An 18344-nucleotide genomic window follows, 5' to 3' on the forward strand; every position below is an offset into this window, starting at 1 on the left:
TGCACAGGATCGCAAGAGGCCGCAGAGGGTTGTAGACTCAGCCAGCTCCATCACGGGCACAACCCTCCCCGCCGTCGAGGACATCTTCAGTAGGCAGTGCCTCAAGAAGGCAGCATCCATCACTAAGGACCCTCACCACCCGGGACGTGCTCTTTTCTCGTTATTACCACCATGGAGGAGGTACAGGAGCCTGAAGACCCACACTCAACGATTCAGGAACAGCTTCTTCCCCTCCGCCATCAGATTTCTGAACGGTCCATGAACCCATGAACACTACCTCGTTATTCCTCTTTTGCACCATTTATTTATTTTTGTAACTTATAGTAATTTTTATGTCTTTATGTCTTGCACTGTACTGCTGCCGCAAAACAACAAATTTCACGACATACTGTATATCAGTGATGATAACTCAGATTCTGATTTCAAACCAACTTTGGAAAATAAACTCAGAATAACTTCTGTGAAATGTGCTTAAAAATGAAAAACGATGTAGAACATTCTATTGGCTGGCTGGAGACCAGTCACTTGTAGTTGGGTAGGGCCCACTCAAGATTACTTGTCCCCCATTTCGACTTTTTAAGTAGGTCGTCTATAAAAATAGCCACGACCGGCGAGGTGTTAAAATGAGCCAAGGGATATAAAATATTAAAAATAACATTTTGCCTCCCAAGAACACAGAGCTAGGGTTCAGAATATTCAAAATGTCAGTTACTGTTTTAACATCATTTGATGTGTTGAGACTAAAAAGGTAATATTTAAAATTTATTTATGGCCTTTTAAAAAAAACGTTTATCCCCCTGCTCCCTGTCCTGCCCCTCTCTCATCCCTCTGCTCCCTCATCCCTCATTGCTGCCCCTCCCTCATCCCTCCTCTCCCACAGTGTTCCCCTCCCTCATCCCTCCTCTCCCTCCGTCCCTCAACTCATCCCTCTGCTCCCTCATCTCTCATCCTCATTGCTGCCCATCCCTCCTCTCCCTCAGTGTTCCCCTCCCTCATCCATCCACTCTGGCCTGCTGAGTATTTCCAACAGGAGGTTAAGGACATCAGGGGTTATCACGTTAATACAGGAAGTGTCACTGAGGCAAAAGATGTTCTTGAAAGATGGAGCATGTAAACAGATTACCCCCCTTTCTTTTTATACTTTTATTTAACATATTCTGTTTTATCTCCAGCTATTAGTCCACTTAACCTATGAATATGAAAGAGAACAGCTTATTGTATGTTCATGGATGTAAAGCAAGGGTTAAGTTGCTCTCTCTATAATTTGCTGATACAGGTTATTTTCCCTTGGTTTGCTTCTTCTACCAGTAATAAAGCAAACTACACTGTTAAGTGCACCCTGCAGTTTCAAAAAGTAACACATGCTTTTACGTATGATTTCTTTCACACACACCAAATCAGTTCAGAATGCTGTGTCTGACAACACAAGGACTGGCCTGGCTCCACAAACAGTCCAGCCAGTCGGAACCACCATTTGGTTGTTTGAGGAATGAGCCTGAAGCCTCCGCGAGCTGTGGGTCAGAACATCAGGCCTGCAAGGTCAATGAGGGAAGAAACTCCCACCACATTTAAGAAGTGCCTGGATGACCATTTAAAGAGCCGTGACCAGCAGGCGACGAGCAGAGAGGGGTTCATCTCACGTCCAATTTGCTTGGAGCAGAGACTGAGGAGGGGACCAGTTAGAGGTGCACAAAGTTACAAGTGGCATCTGTAGGTGGATAGTGAGGAACTTCTCCCCATAATGGTGATGTCTAAAACCAGAGGGCAGAGGATTAAGGTGAGGAGTAAGAGATTCAGAGGAGATCTAAGGTAATTTTTTTCACCCAGAAGGTGGTTGGAATCTGGAACACACTGGTATTGGTATTGGTTTGTTATTGTCACTTGTACCAAGGTACAGTGAAAAACTTGTCTTACAAACCGATCTTACAGGTCAATTCATTACACAGTGCAGTTACATTAAGTTAGTACAGAGTGCATTGATGTAGTACAGGTAAGAAAAACAATAATAGTACAGAGTAAAGTGTCACTGCCTGAGAAGGTGGCAGAGACAGGTACTCTCATAACGTTTAAAAAGTATCTGAACAGGCACCTAAATCTCTAAGGCAGAGAAGATTAAGTGCTGGTAAATGGGATTAGTATAGGTGGATACTTGATAGTTGGCATGGAAACGGTGGGCTGATGGGTCAGGTTCTGTTGTGGACGCAGCCCAGCACATCACGGACACCAGCCTCCGCTCCTTGGACTCTTGTCTTTACCTCTGGCTGTCTTGGTGAAGCAGCCAGCAGAACAGAAGACCCCACCCACCCGGGTCATTCTCTCTTCTCTCCTCTTCCATCAGATAGAAGATACAGGAGTCTGAGGGCACGTACCACCAGACTTAAGGACAGCTTCTACCCCACTGTGATAAGACTATTGAATGGTTCCCTTATACGATGAGATGGACTGTGACCTCACGATCTACCTTGTTGTGACCTTGCCCCTTATTGCACTGCACGTTCTCTGTAGCTGTGACACTTAACTCTGTACTGTTATTGTTTTTACCTGTACTACCTCAATGCACTCTGTACTAACCCAATGTAATTGCACTGTGTAATGAATTGACCTGCACGATCGGTATGCAAGACAAGTTTTTCACTGTACCTCGGTACGTGACAATAACAAATCAATACCAATATAGCTGTGATGCAAATGGCCTCCTTCAGTGCTATGAATTTCTATGATTCCTTATATGATTCTTACATATTGTGAGATCTTCCTTCGCTCCATTGACTCTGTCCGCACTTCCCCCTGCCTCGGGAAAGCAGCTGACAATAATCAAGGAGCCTTCCCAGCCCGGTCATTCTCTCTTCTCCCCCCTCCCATCAGGCAGAAGATACAAGAGCTTGAGAGCACGCACCACCAGGCTCAAGGACAGCTTCTATCCCGCTGTTATGAGACTCTTGAATGGACTTCTTGTACAATAAAGATGAACTCGATCTCTCAGTCTACCTCGTCATGGCCCTTGCACTTTATTTGACTACCTGCACTGCAGTTTCTCTGTCACTGTAACACTTCACTCTGCATTTGTTTCCTTTTGTATTACCTTGATGTATTTATGTATGGAATGATCTATGTGGATGGCATGAAAACAAAAGCTTTCCATTGTACCTCAGTACATGTGACAAGGGCAGGCACAGTAGTGTAGCGGTTAGCATGTCGCTATTACAGTGCCAGCGACTCGGGTTCAATTTCCTGCTGTCTGTAAGGAGTTTGTACGTTCTCCCCGTCTCTGCGTGGGTTTTCTCCGGGTGCTCCGGTTTCCTCCCACATTTCAAAGACGTACAGGTTAGTAAGTTGTGGGCATGCTATGTTGGCGCCGGAAGCGCGGCGACACTTGCGAGCTGCCCCCAGAACACTCTGCACAAAAGATGCATTTCACAGTGTGTTTCAATTTATATGTGACTAATAAAGAAAACTTAATCTTAATAAGCCAATTACCAATAACCAGTTAATTCCAAACTGAGTCAGCAGTGCAGTGCAGAATAAAGATTCGCACAAAGAAACACCGGGCTCCCATTCACATCCCTGGCTCCCTGAGCTTGCTAGATGTGGCTGAGTAAAAAGTAACCTCTGCCAAACTAATAGGTCCATTCAGAACATATAGAGTCATAGAGTGCTCCCCCCTCCCATCGGGCAGAAGATACAAATGCCTGAAAGCACGTACCACCAGGCTCAAGGTCAGCTTCTATCCTGCTGTTATTGAATGTTCCCCTAGTGCGATAAGATGGACTCTTGACCTCACAATCTACCTCGATATGACCTTGCACCTTATTGTCCACCTGCACTGCACTTGCTCTGTAACGGTAACACATTATTCTGCATTCTGGTATTGTACTACATCAATGCACTGATGTGATGAAATGATCTGTATGGACGCGATGCAAAACGAAGTTTTTCACTGTATCTCGGTGCATGTGACAATAATAAATGAATTTACCAATGTAGAGACAAACAGCACGGAAACAGGCCACTTGTCACAACTGGTCCATGCCAACCAAGATTCCCATCAAATCTTGTCCCATTTGCCCGCGTTTGGCCCATACTGAACATGGAACGTACTGAAACACGCTGTATCTGGATGTCAGCTCCTTAAGATGTCATGGAACTCGTAATAGCACAGATCGAGAAACTTAACAAACTTTGCAAAAATCTAACAGCAGCAGACCCTGGTACAGACTATTTTTCAAAGGTCACTTACCCAAGAGACCATGGACACTGAGCGAAAGTCCTTTGCTATTGAGAATGTAGAATCCAAGGTGATCCCTTTGATATGGAGCAGGATTTTTATACTGATGAACCAGGATTACAAAGGAGATACAATCCTTTATTGTCACAGTAATGTTGGACTTGGCAGTCACGGATACCACCAAGCCGTCGCTCTCCACCTCAATCGTTCTATCACACGATAGGATAAACCTGTCTCGACTGTCAAAGATGACCTTGTGAGGTGTGATTTCAATATAGGACCGGGAAGGTTTACTGACAATGACAGTGATAGTGCTGAAGTAGGTGCGTTGTTTCTTATGACCACTGGGAGGTGCTGGAGCTCCAATTAGCTGCCCATTGACGGTCACACCTTATGGAAACAGGAAACGATACACTCATTGGACAGTGCAATGTAAAAATCCATGTCGTGACAAAGAGAATCAATTAAATCACAATTGTTATGACAATCCTGTTTGACATCACCGTCAATGTTAGTTGGTGACAAAGCTGTAGATAGTGGGTCAATAATGTCAACAGAGTGAGGCAACAGTTAGTGCTATACAAGACATCGGTGAGGCCGCATTTGGAATATTGTGTTCAGTTTTGATCACCCTGCTCTGGGAAAGATGCCATTAAGCTGGAAAGAGTGCAGAGGAGATTTACGAGATTGTTGCTGGGACTCGAGGGACTGTTATGGAGAGAGGTTGCACAGTTTGGGACTTTATTCATTGGGAGCATAGGAGAATGAGGGGTGATCTTATAGAGGTGTATAAAATTACAAGGGTCAATGCACAAAGGCTTTTTCCCCAGAGTTAAGGAATCAAGAACTAGAGGTAAGAAGGGAAAGATTTAATAAGAGCCTGAGGGGTAACTTTTTCACCCAGAGGATGGTCAGTATACAGAACGAGCTGCCAGAGGAAGTGGTTGAGGCAGGTACATGAACAACATTTAAAAGACACTTGACCACATACATGGATAGGAAAGGTTTAGAGGGATGTGGGCCAAATGCGAGCAAGTGGGACTGGCTTAGGTGGGAATCTTGGTCGGCATGGACTAGTTGGGCCGAATGTAGAATATAGTGTTGCAGTTACAGAGAAAGTGCAGTGCAGGCAGACAAATAAAGTGTAAGGTCATAGTGAGGTAGATTGTGAGGTCAAGAGTCCATCTGAGAGGTCTGAGGAGCATATGAGAGGTCTGTTCAAGAGTTTGATAACAGCGCTCGATAGACACTTGAAAGGAAGATATTTACAGGACAATAGGGAAACAGTAGGAATAGTTGGATATGTCTACCAAAGAGTTTTCATGGGCACAACACAGAAAGTCTCCTTCTCTAATTCTATTACTCTCCATCTTAATAATCTATAATTAATCAAACATTTAAGATTTCTCCAGTTTGCCACTTACCTGAGTTCTCATGATCAGACACCAGTCTGAGTACATCTCCTGCCTGACCATCTATGTTAAAGCACACCGACAATTGGCTCAAGGGGAAATCAGCAATAAAATGAGGGTCCCCGTCAGCTGGATAAGAAAACAAACACTTTAGTTTGTGTGGATGGTGTTAAATTGGCACAGCTGATGAACAAACAACAGTGCAGTCATCAGAAATTGTTTTGTTTGGTTTGCTCATGTTTCAGGATCACTGAAAAGGCTGACGTTTATCGTCCATGTCCTGAATGCCCCTCACCTTAGTAGCTCACTAAGCCATTTCACAGGACATGGAAGAGTCACGTATAAGCCAGTGTAGATGAGGATGACAGATTTCGTCCCTTGAAGAATATTAGTGAACCAGATGGGTTTTAACAAAATCCATTTTGTGGCCAACACTACTAACTAATGTTTAGATTTTTTTAAATGCCAAATTATTAAGTGAATTTAAATTCCAGAGCAGCTGTGGTGGGGTTTGAACTTATGGCTCTACTTTGTTACTGTAGGCCTCTGGATTACCAGTCTAGTAATTTAACTTCAGCACCACCACCATTCCAAGTATGGACATCATTTTAAGGTGATTGGAGTAAGGGGGGATGTCAGGGGTAAGTTTTTTTTACACAGAGAGTGGTGGGTGTGTGGAACACACTGCCGGCAGAGGTGGTGGGGGCAGATACATTAGGGACATTTAAGAGACTCTTAGATAGACACATGAATGATAGAGGAATAGGGGACTATGTGGGAGGGAAGGGTTAGATAGATCTTAGAGCAGGATAAAGTGTCGGCACAACATTGTGGGCCGAAGGGCCTGTACTGTGCTGTAGTTCTATGTTCTATGGAGTTACGGAGTATATTGAGATATTATTAAATATAATGGCCAGTTTGCAAAGAGTGCTCCTGTACAGGTGCCAAGAGGAAAGAAAGGGGCTTCCCTTTTGCTGCTTTGAAGCCAAAGGGGGCTCAGGTACAAAATGGCGGGGATTGAAAATAAACCAATAATTAAAGATTGGGGAGCTGTCACTCCCTGACTCTCTGGGTTTCTCCCAGGGCACTCCTGTTTCCTCTCACACCCCAAGCATGTGCTGGTAAGTAGGTTAACTGGCTACTGCGAATCACTCCTAGTGTAGATGTGGGCAAGAAACTTGGGTGGGACTTGATAGGCATGTGGGACAGATTTCAGGGATATGTGGGGAATGGTCTGAGAGCCAGCATAGAACTGAAGGGCCAAATTCTGGTTGCCTCGTTACAAGAACAATGTGGAGGCTTTGGAGAGGGTGCAGGACGTTCACCACGATGCTGCCTGGATTAGAGGGTGTGAGCTATAAGGAGATGTTGGAGAAACTTGAGTTGTTTTCTCTGGAGCTTCGGAGGCCGAGGGGAGACCTGGTAGAGATTTATAAGATTATGAGAGGCATAGATAGAGTAGACAGTCAGAATCTTTTTCCCAGGGTAAAGTCAAATACGAGAGGACAAGCATTTAAGGTGAGAGGGGAAAAGTTTAAGAGAGATGTGTGGGGCAAGTTTTTTTACGCAGAGAGTGGTGGGTGCCTGGAACGGGCTGCCAGGGGTGGTGGTGGAGGCAGATACAAGAGTGGTGTTTAAGAAGCTGTTAGACAGACACATGAAGGAAGGGATATGGATTGTGTGCAGGCAGAAGGGATTTAATATGAATGGTGGCACAGGCTTTCGCTTCATGTTTTGGCGCGGTAGTGTAGCGGTTAGTGTAACACTTTACAGCACCAGCGACCCGGGTTCAATTCCCGCCGCTGCCTGTAAGGAGTTTGTACGTTCTCCCTGTGTGTCTGCGTGGGTTTCCTCCAGGTGCTCCGGTTTCCTCCCACATTCCAAAGACGTACAGGTTAGGAAGTTGTGGGCATGCTATGTTGGCGCCGGAATCGCGGCGACACTTGCGGGCTGCCCCCAGAACACTCTAGGCAAAAGGTGCGTTTCACGGTGTGTTTCGATGTACATGTGACTAATAAAGAAATCTTATCTTACAAGAAGAAATCAAGAGAGCAGAGAACAACAGTCAATGTCACACAGGAACATCCTCTTTTACCCTCTGTGAATCAGCACAGGGGTATGCACAGAGTAGACCAGATAAAGTGAAAACGTCATGGTGTGAATCAATTAACTTGCAGCTTCAATAGTTTTCACTTTAAACATTTTCCTTTGATTTCCCAAAGATGAGTGAGGCTTGCTCCTCACTCAGCCGTCCCTTGCCTTTTGTAGAAGCCCTTCTCATGATAAAGAATGTCTCAGACCCCATCTCCAATGTAACACCAATGCAGTAAAACGTCACAATTTTCAAAACAGGTTCGGCACTTGTCGATCTTCAGACTTCACATCCCTCTGGCTGACTTTATGTGAAGCTACCCCTTCTAGTTTCACTCTGCTCACATTCACCCCAGCACCATCACTAAAAAAGTGGCTTATTATATTACACCAAATAAAACCTCAACTTGTTCCTGCTAAAGTTCTCTGATGCAGCCTTGTAAAAAATTATATTGACTACCAAGGAAACTATTCATGTGTACTAATGTTTAAACACCAGTGTGTACAGTGTTTTAATGGAAGTATCAGATTATGTTATTGTAATTTTAAACAGGTATTGTTTCCACTAATATTATGATCAAAGTAGTTCCGTAAGATAAAGTCAAATGTGAGAGTACGTATTTTGGGATCTGCAGTGTTAGTCATATTCGGCTGGTATAAGAAATAATTCTATACAGATCCAAGATAATTCTGTACAGTGAGTGACAGAGTAACAGGTCTGTGCTCCTCAGCGTTCTCTGAGGGGGTTCCACAAGTTGAATTAAAACCAACATGTCTCAGGTAATTACCACTCTGGTCAAATGGCGGTTCTGACACTGTAATTTCTATTGCAACAAGTCTTCAAACGATGGTTCAAAATTACTAGCCGATGGGTCTTTAATGTAGATATTCAAAGCTTTAGCTCTTACCTGACGTTTTTGAAACCACCACTGTTTTCTTTTTCTTTCTGAAGGAGGTGGTGTCTAGATAAAAAGAGGTCAGTGTTAAACCAGTTTTTGAACTTAATTCTGCACAAGTAACATCTGGGAGTTGGCTGGTTTTACCTTCTGCTGGATAATTACAACCATTACTGAAATTGTTAGCTTGCATGTAATTGATATGTAGCTCCTAGTCCCTCTCCCACCTTCCACCTCCTCTTCCCTTGAAACCTATCTCTAATATCTTAACCAAGTTAAAATGCTACTCCAATCTCCCTTTGGAGCTCCAAAACTGTATGCTTCTTTTCCACCAACCACTTCCCCTTCTCTTTCAAGTAGACCTCAAAATTACTGCCCTAATTCCAATCTCCTTTTCCTTTCCTACAGTCCTAGCTGAAATTGAATTCCTGCACTCAAGCGTCCACCACTGTCACAGTAACACAGCAACGCCTATCGAAGTTTTTAAAAATATCTTGTGTGACTATTGCAATAGCAATAAAAAAATGTTCCCTACCCTTTTAGAACTGCCTGCAATCCCTGCTATGAGTAACCACAGCACCCACCTTCAATGCCTCCCCACCATTCTCTAGCTGGGTGGGATTGAATCTATTTGGTGTGATTCCAAGGGATTATCTCCAATAAAACACAATAGGATCACCTCTTCCTGTTCCTGAAACCCTGAAGTGTCCAAGGATATACCTCCATTCCCCTTTCTGTTTCTCACCTAACGCTGGCCTTGTAAAAGTCACGGAACACTTGATTACTTCCACACTGATGAGCAATTTTGTGCAATTGTGTATTGTGAGCAATTTTTGGCCCCGTATCTAAGGAAAGATGTGCTGGCCCTGGCGAGGGTCCAGAGGAGGTTCACGAGAACGATCCCGGGAATGAAAGGCTTAACGTATGAGGAGCATTTGATATCTCTGGGCCTGTACTCGATGGAGTTCAGAAGGATGAGGGGGGGAATCTCATTAAAACCTACCAGATACTGAAAGACCTGGATAGAGTGGATGTGGAGAGGATGTTTCCATCAGTAAGAGAGTCCAGGACCAGAGGGCACAAAATAAAGGGACGTCCCTTTAAAACTGAGAGGAGGAGGAATTTCTTCAGCCAGAGGGTGGTGAATCAGTGGAATTTGTTGCCACAGAGGGCTGTGGTGGCCAAGTCATTGGGTGCGTTTAAGGCAGAGATTGACAGGTTCTTGATCGGTGAGGGGGTTAAGGGTTACAGGGAGAAGGTGGGAGAATGGGGTTGAAAAGAAAATCAGCCATAATTGAATAGTGGAGCAGACTCGAGGGGCTGAATGGCCTAATTCTGCTCCTATATCTTATGGTCTTACAATGAAAACCAGCTTTGACTCATGGCTACCTCTCCCAACATTTTCTCTGATTTTTAACCTGTCACATTGCTTGCCCAGTGTCCAGAACTTGATGAGCAGAGTATTTTTCCACACTGCAGCTTTCAATCCCTTTCTTCAGCCACCAACTTTCTCTCTTTCCCTGCCAGCACTCTCTGGATCAACCAGATTTTACACAAACGTTGTCTCCTACCTGGCCCTAACATGAACTTCCAACAACCCATCCACACCATCACTACCTACTTGCAGCTCATTTACTTGACCAGACTTTGCCTATTTTCATTCATCTCTTGCTGAAATTCTCATCCACACCATTATTACCTTCAGGGCTAACTATTCCAAAGCAAGAGCAGGCCATTCAGCCCTTTGTGTCTGTTCTACCATTCAATAACATGATTGATCTTCCACTTCAATCCCACTTTCCAAGACTAACCCCATCTCCCTTGCTTCATGGCTGAGGGAAGACCTGATAGAAGCATAGAAAATTATAAGAGGGATGGACAGGGCAGATAGAGTCTTTTTCCCAGGGTGGAAACGTCAAAGGCATAGGTTTAAGGTAAAGGGGGGGAAGTTTAAAGGAAATTTGCGGGGCAAGTTTTCTTACATACAGGGTGGTAAAACTGTCTGCCTGGAACAGGCTGCCAGGGGAGGTGGTGGAAGCAGATATGTCAGCAACATTTAAGAGGCATTTAGACAGACACATGAAGAGGCAGGTAGTAGTAGCGGGATATGGACCATGTGCAGACAAACTGGATTAGTTTAGATTGGCATCATGGTCGGCACAGACATCGTGGGCCGAAGGGCCTGATCCTGTGCTGTACTGTTCTATGTTCTATGTTAAGTACTTTTACTGTTGTAGCCAATCTGTGCTTAATAAGATCCCACGATCAGCAATGCAATAATAGTCAGTGTTGAACAGCCCGTCTGTACCGACCATCGTGCCTATCTATACTACTCCCACTTACCTGCATCAATACCATATCCCTCTACGCCCTGCTCATTCTAGTACCTGTCCAGATTCTTCTGAAATGTTACTGTTCCTGCCTCCACCACCTCCTCTGGCAGCTCATTCCAGATACCGACTACTGTTTGAAAAATTTACCCCTCAGATTCCCTTTATCCTCCTTTCTTTCACCTTTCTTTCATTATATACTTAATGATCACTTTTATATGGTGACAGAGTGATAAGGACTGGGGAGGTCTTCTCTGCAAATTTATGTCCACTCTAGCGATAAACTTGGTTTATATCTTTTCTACGAAATACCACCTCCAACACTGTAGCACTCCCTCAGTGTGATTTTTTTTTGTGTATCTGGAATGGGACGAACTCACTACCTTCTTGGTATTGGTACTGGTTCATTATTGTCACTTGTATCGAGGTACAGTGAAAAGCTTGTCTTACAAACTGATCGTACAGGTCAATTCATTACACAGTGCAGTTACATTGAGTTTGTAACAAAGTGCATTGAGGTAGTACAGGTAAAAACAGTAACAGTACAAAGTAAAGTGTCACGGCTACAGAGAAAGTGCAGTGCAATAAGGTGCAAGGTCACAACAAAACAAGAACATAACCCGCTGAACCATGGATTCAGCGATTTCTTCCAGTGCCCAAATTGTAAACTGTTTGAAAAAATAGGTTGATGATTTTGTTATAAGGTCTTTTAGCCACTGGGTGCATTGAAAGTGATAGACAAGTGCCTAATGCTGGCACGGAGGAGCAGAAACAGAGAAAAGTTTCATTTTGAAAAGAACCATTAAGATGGTAATCCTCTAGTGATATTTAGAGTGTAAACATTCATCTGACTAATAGATATTCCATGTAACCAATACCGTCTTTGATGCATAAATCCACTTTACCTGGTTTATTTATTCTGCGTAAACTCTGCACTCTCTCATTGTTCACCTCAGGTACACGCATTTCCTTCTCTTTGTTTGGGCTGGTCTGTTCATCTGTTCCCTTCACACTCAGCGATGTGAGGGGAGTGAGAAAATTGTATTCCAATGATAGATTTCTTGCTTTCCCTGAAAGAACTTCCTTCATTCCGTTGTTGTCACTCTTTAGCCGGGACCTCAGCAGTTCTTTTATGGTGAGGAAGCCCCATGCCCTCTGGATTAAGTCACCGTTGCTCGATTTCCCCTTGGCACTGCTCGGACTTTTCCTGCTCTCATCAATGGGTACGTCCGTCTCCAACCTGAGCTGTTTGTCGCTTGTCCTCGCTGTAACTTCGATATGCAGGTTATCAGCCGTGTCATTTGCCAGCTTGCCTGCAATCACGAGCTCTGACCCATTGAAGTAGTTTGTGAAGAAGTTTTGCGTCACGTACTCCACCGCGTCTTCAGAATAATCCACACGGATGTCCGAGAGGAGTGGAGTCCCAATTTCATCGAAGAATCCTTTCAGTTGAGTGCCAGCGTCCAAGTCTTCATTGATCCTACGCATCACGCCACAGTTTTCCAGCGACATTCGTTCGAGGAGCCTGTAATCCACGTCCCTCCCTATCCCCAAACTGAAGAGGCAGAACTGCTTCTCGATGGCTTTTCTCGTATTGCTCAAGATCTTCTGAGGCTGAACCTCAGAGATGGTTGGACGCCCATCGGTCAAGAAAATGATCAAAGAAACCGTCCGGACAGTCTTATCTTGCTGGGCGATGTAATCCTTCAACAACTTTGATCCAGTCTCAATGGCATCATTTATATTGGTACCTAAGAAAGAAGGTAGAGTCTGAGAGAGGACATCTGAAGTCCGAGTGCCTGAAAAGACGTACATAATTCTGTTCATCAAGAGGTATAGAACAGGTATTAGACTCTTAATGTACCATTGCAGAGTAAAAGGATCATATCATGATAAAATTGTTATAGCCCATCTGTGCATAGCAAGATCCCACAATCAGAAATGTGATAATAGTCACAGAGTTGTACAGGCCACTGTGTCTCTGCCGAGCATCATGCCTATTTATACTAATCCCACTTAATTCCAAATCCCTCGATGCCCTACTCCAGATGCCTAGATAGGGACATAGATAGGGTGAATGTGCAAAATCTTTTTCTCAGGGTTGGGGAATCAAGAACTAGAAGGGATAGGTTCAAGCTGAGAGGGAAGAAATTTAATAGGAACCTGAGGGACAACTTTTTCACACAGAAGGTGGTCAGCATATGGAGTGAGCTGCCACAGGAAGTGGTTGAGGCAGGTACATCAACATTTAGAAGGTACTTGGACAGGTACATGGATAGGAAAGTAAACCTTTAGAGGGATATGGGCAAAATACGGGCAAATGGGACTAGCTTAGATGGGCATCTTGGTTGCCATGGACCAGTTGGACAAAAGGGCCTGTTTCCATGACTAGATCTCATGGAATCCAGGGAGAACTGGCTAATGGGATACACAATTGGCTTGATGATAGGAAGCAGAGGGTGATGGTGAAAGGTCGCTTCTCGGACTGGAGGCCCGTGACTAGCGGAGTGCCTCAGGGGTCAGTATTGGGCCCATTGTTGTTTGTCATCTATATCAATGATTTGGATAAGAACGTACAAGGCATGGTTAATCAGTTTGCAGATGACACTAAAATAGGTGGTATAGTGGACAATGAAGAAGGTTATCAAAAATTACAGGGCGATCTCGATCAGCTGAGAAAGTGGGCCGAGGAATGGAAAATGGAGTTTAATTCAGATGTGTGAGGTGTTGCATTTTGGAAATTCAATTCCATACAGGACTCTCACAGTGAACGGCAGGGCCCTGAGGAGTGATGTAGAACAGAGGGACTTTGGAGAACAAGTACATGGTTCCCTGAAAGTGGAGTCACAGGTAGACAGAGCGGTGAAGAAGGCATTTGGCATGCTTGCCTTCATAAGTCAGGCATTGAGCAGAAAAGTTGGGAGGTCATGGTGCAGTTGTACGGGAAGCTGGTGAGGCCACACTTGGAGTATTGTGTTCAGTTTTCGTCGCACTGCTATAGGAAAGGTATTATTAAACTGGAAAGAGAACAGAAAAGATTTACAAGGATGTTGCCAGGGCTTGCGGGACTGAGTCATAGGGAGAGTTTGGACAGGCTAGGACTTTATTCCTTGGAGGGTAGGAGACTGAGAGGAGATCTTATAGTGGTGTATGAAATCATGAGGGGCATAGATAGGGTGAATGTACTCAATCTTTCTCCCAGGGTTGGGGAATCAAGAACTAGAGGGCATAGGTTTAAGATGAGAGGGGAAAGATTTAATAGAAACCTGAGGGGCAACATTTTACATAAAGGGTGGTATGTATGTGAAATGAGCTGCCAGAAGAAGTGGTTGATTGAGGCAGGTACAATAACAACTTTTAAAAGACAGTTGGACAGTTACATGGTCTGGAAAGGCTTAGAAGGTTATGGGCCAAAGGCTGGCAAGTGGGACTAGCTTGGATGGGGCATCTTGGTCAGCGTGGGCCGAAGGGCCTGTTTCCATGCTTTGACTCTTTGACTCTTAATGTTGTTACTGTTCCTGCCTCCCATCACATCCTCTGGCAGCTCATTCCAGATACCAATTACTTTTTCTGTGAAAAATTTACCCCTCAGATCACCATTACAGATAAAAAATCATGTCGTGATCTAAGTTCTGAGTTGTGGTGGTTGGGGGGGGGGATGGAATTTAGAAGGGAGTGGGGAAGATCGAGGCATCAGCTGGGAGGAAATCAGAATATCAAGGGTCAGGCATCTGAGGAAGCTTTATGTTTGGCTGCTACAGGGAGGTCAAGGTCCCAAATGTGTTGAGGGTTAGGGGAACATCAGGACAGTGGAAGGTGGAGGTGTGTGGGAGGCTCAACTTGGAACAGCCATGAGGGACATTGTAAAATCTGATATATAAGTCTACTTTCTGGCTTCTTTTGATCCAACATAATCAAAGGCCCCTCCCACCCCAGTCATTCTCCCTTCTCTCCCCTTCCATTGGGCAAAGGATACATAAGCTTGAGAACACATACCACAAGGCTCAAGGGCAGCTTCTATCCCGCTGTTATAAGACTCTTGAATGGACCTCTTGTATAATAAAGGAGAACTCTTGATCTCTCAGTCTATCTCATCATGGCCCTTGCACCTTATTTGTCTACCTGCACTGCACTTTCTCTGTAACTGTAACACTATATTCTGCATTCTGTTTTGTTTTCCTTTTGTACTACCTTGATTTACTTATGTATGGAATGATCTGTCTGGATGGCACGCAAACAAAAGCTTTTCACTGTATCTCAGTACATGTGACAATAACAAACCAATTACTAATTAGCAAGTAGTAAAAATAGGTTTCGCGGAGGGATAGGTGACTTGGACATCAGTGCGACTCATACACCCGTGTGCTAGTCTAATAAAGTTAGGTTAGGTGTGGAGGCTCCAATACACAGGATCGCAAGAGGCTGCAGAGGGTCGTAGACTCAGCCAGCTCCATCACGGGCACAACCCTCCCCACCATCGAGGACATCTTCAAGAGACGGTGCCTCATGAAGGAGGCATCCATCATTAAGAACCCTCACCATCCAGGACATGCTTTCTTCTCGTCACTACCATCGGGGAGGAGGTACAGGAGACTGAAGACCCACACTCAATGATTCAGGAACAGCTTGTTCCCCTCTGCCATCAGATTTCTGAATGGTCCATGAACACTACCTCATTATTTTTTTTTTGCACAATTTATTTACTGTTGTAATTCATAGGTTTTACGTCTTTGCACTGTACTGCTGCCGCAAAACAACAAATTTCACATCATATATTTCAGGTCAGTGATAATAATTTATTTTTTGAAACCAATCTGCCTGAAGTCTGTATTTTCGTGTTTGTTCATATTTTAATCAACTTGAAACAGTGAAACTGTAAAACCTGTAGTCTTCTATTAAAACAATGTTCCAGATCCCAAAGGGTGAGATTTTATATTAGAGAAGGGAGATCACAAATTAAAATGCATCCTCTTTTACCTCCTGAAGGTGACATCAGGTATATGTACTTCCTGGCATCCAGTAGAGTCTCTCGGGTGACAGGGACAAGGTTTCCGTGTTTCCACACCTTGACACGCTCAGAGAAGTTGATGATGTTAAAGTGGTCAGTGGGTCGAAGGTCTTTGAGGATAGTGAAAAGGGCATCTTTAGTCTGTAAACATATTTGTTGTTTAGTGAGAGGAGTCTTTACACAAAGTTATCAAAGCCCTGTTTCTACTCCAGATTTTGGCTAGGTTAGAGATGTCACTTAAAGATACCTCTCCCACCTCCACATTCCCTGCACTCTACAAAACCATATGCAGTATTGGGAGAAAGTGGAAAACACAACTGACATGAGTTATACAACAAGTTAAGAATCAAACTCTGCCCACTTATTGAAGGCTCTGTATCCTATCCAGATGCATCACAGTTTGGTATGGTAACTGCTCAGCCCGAGACCACAAGAAACTGCAGAGAGCGGTAGACACAGCTCAGCACATCACAGAAAGCAGCCTCCCCTCCATGGACTCTGTCTACACTTCTTGCTGCCTCGGTAAAGCAGCCAGCATAATCAAAGACCCCACCCACCCCGGACATTCTCTCTTCTTCCTCCTCCCATTGGGCAGAAGATACAAAAGCCAGAAAGCACGTACCACCAGGCTCAAGGACAGCTTTTATCCCGCTGTTAAAAAGCTATTGAATGGTCCCCTGGTACAATAAGATGGACTCTCGACCTCACAATCTATCTCGTCATGGACTTGCACCTTATTATCTGCCTGCAGTGTAACTGTAACACTTTATGCTGCATTGTTATTGTTTTCCCTTGTACTACCTCAATGCACTGATATGATGAAATGATCTGTATGGATGGCAGGCAAAACAAAGTTTTTCACTGTACCTCAGAACGTGCGACAATAATAAACCAATTTACCAACTAACAAATTTTTCCTTCCATATCCATAACTTCTGGGATATGGATCATTAGCCTCTCGACACATTCAGTGGGAACTCTACAAACCATCCACACTGTTTCCATACAAGGCATTGGTGATAGTCTTTCCAAGGGTATTTTTCACATTCGTTGTTTTTTTATTATTCATTCAAGGGATTTGGGTTTTGAAGGCTGAGCCAGCCTTTAACTGCCCGCCCCTAGTTGCCCTTGAGAAGGTGGTGGGGAGCTGCCTTCTTGAACCACTGCAGTCCTTGAGGCGAGGGTGTACCCACAGTGCTGTTAGGGAGGGGGCTCCAGGATTTTGACCCAGCCACGGTGAAGGAACAGCGATATGTTTCCAAGTCGGGATGGTGTGCGGCTTGGAGGGCAACTTCCAGGGGGTGGTGGTCCTCGTGCTTTTGCTGCCCTTGTCCTTCTAGCTGGTAGAGGTGGTGGGTTTGGAAGGTGCTGTCTCAGGAGTCTCGGTGAGTCGCTGCAGTGCGTCCTGTAGATGGTACAAACTGCTGCGACTGTGCGTCGGTGGTGGAGTGAGTGAGTGGGTGTGGGTGAGGGGCCTATCAAGCGGGCTGCTGTGTCCTGTACGTTGTTGAGCTTCTTGAGTAATGAATACAATAAACCTGCATCCATTGTAACAGAAACAACAACATACATTTAGATAGCACCCTTAATGCACCAAAAGTCTCATGGCTCCTACATTTTGTGTTCCTGATTATCAAACTTAATGCTCCAGCTCTAATTTTAAGATCTTTTGTTCACTTCTGAGTCTTATGGATCAGTGCCCAGAACACTTACAATCTATGTCAACTATTTGACTGACAGCACCAAATATTTCCAAGTCTGCTGAAGACACTAAACTGATCACCTTATTGTCTACCTGCACTGCGCTTTCTCTGTAACTGTTCAAGTTCAAGTTACACTTTATTGTCATTCACCCATATGCTGTAAAACACATGGAGGAACGAAATGTCATTTCCCCCAGACTCACACAACAGAGGACATACATAGAACAGAGGACATACAATAAATGCAGACAGAAAAATTGTGCAAGCACAAAAAGTGCAAAAAATGGTGTATACAGGATACAAAATTAGTGCAGGGTTAGTGCAAAACCGAGTTGGACGAAGAAAATACAGAACTCAGTGTGTTGCACTAAATGTATAAACATGTTCAGCAGAAGCCAAAGTTCTTATACACCGTTGTGCAAACCAGGGCTTTTGACACGGCATTATTCTGTATTCTGTTACTGTTTTTACCCTGTACTACCTCAATGCACTGTGTAATGAATTGACCTGTACGATCAGTATGCAAGACAAGTTTTTTAACTGTACCTCAGTACATCTGACAATAATAAACCAATTCCAATTCCAACTCCAGGTGGGTTTGTGAGTATGGAGAAGGATGTAAAGGGGCTTCCAAGGAATATAGGCCAGCTGAGTGAGGAGACAGGAAAATAGCAAATGC

At 44.2% G+C, this 18344-nt stretch overlaps 1 protein-coding gene across 1 annotated transcript in view; it reads right to left on the minus strand.

Moving 5' to 3' along the window:
* The window catches only part of itih5 (inter-alpha-trypsin inhibitor heavy chain 5), a 57240-nt gene that overhangs the window by 1341 nt on the left and 37555 nt on the right, over positions 1 to 18344 (minus strand). Inside the window, exons 8-12 of the mRNA XM_052034130.1 lie at positions 15932 to 16103; positions 11860 to 12705; positions 8637 to 8690; positions 5650 to 5766; positions 4238 to 4615 (exon numbers count right to left, since the gene is read on the minus strand). Of these exons, the coding sequence (XP_051890090.1) occupies positions 4238 to 4615; positions 5650 to 5766; positions 8637 to 8690; positions 11860 to 12705; positions 15932 to 16103 (1567 nt within the window). The remainder of the gene's footprint in view (positions 1 to 4237; positions 4616 to 5649; positions 5767 to 8636; positions 8691 to 11859; positions 12706 to 15931; positions 16104 to 18344) is intronic.

Source organism: Pristis pectinata, chromosome 19, assembly GCF_009764475.1.
Source record: "Pristis pectinata isolate sPriPec2 chromosome 19, sPriPec2.1.pri, whole genome shotgun sequence".
Taxonomy (NCBI): Eukaryota; Metazoa; Chordata; class Chondrichthyes; order Rhinopristiformes; family Pristidae; genus Pristis; species Pristis pectinata.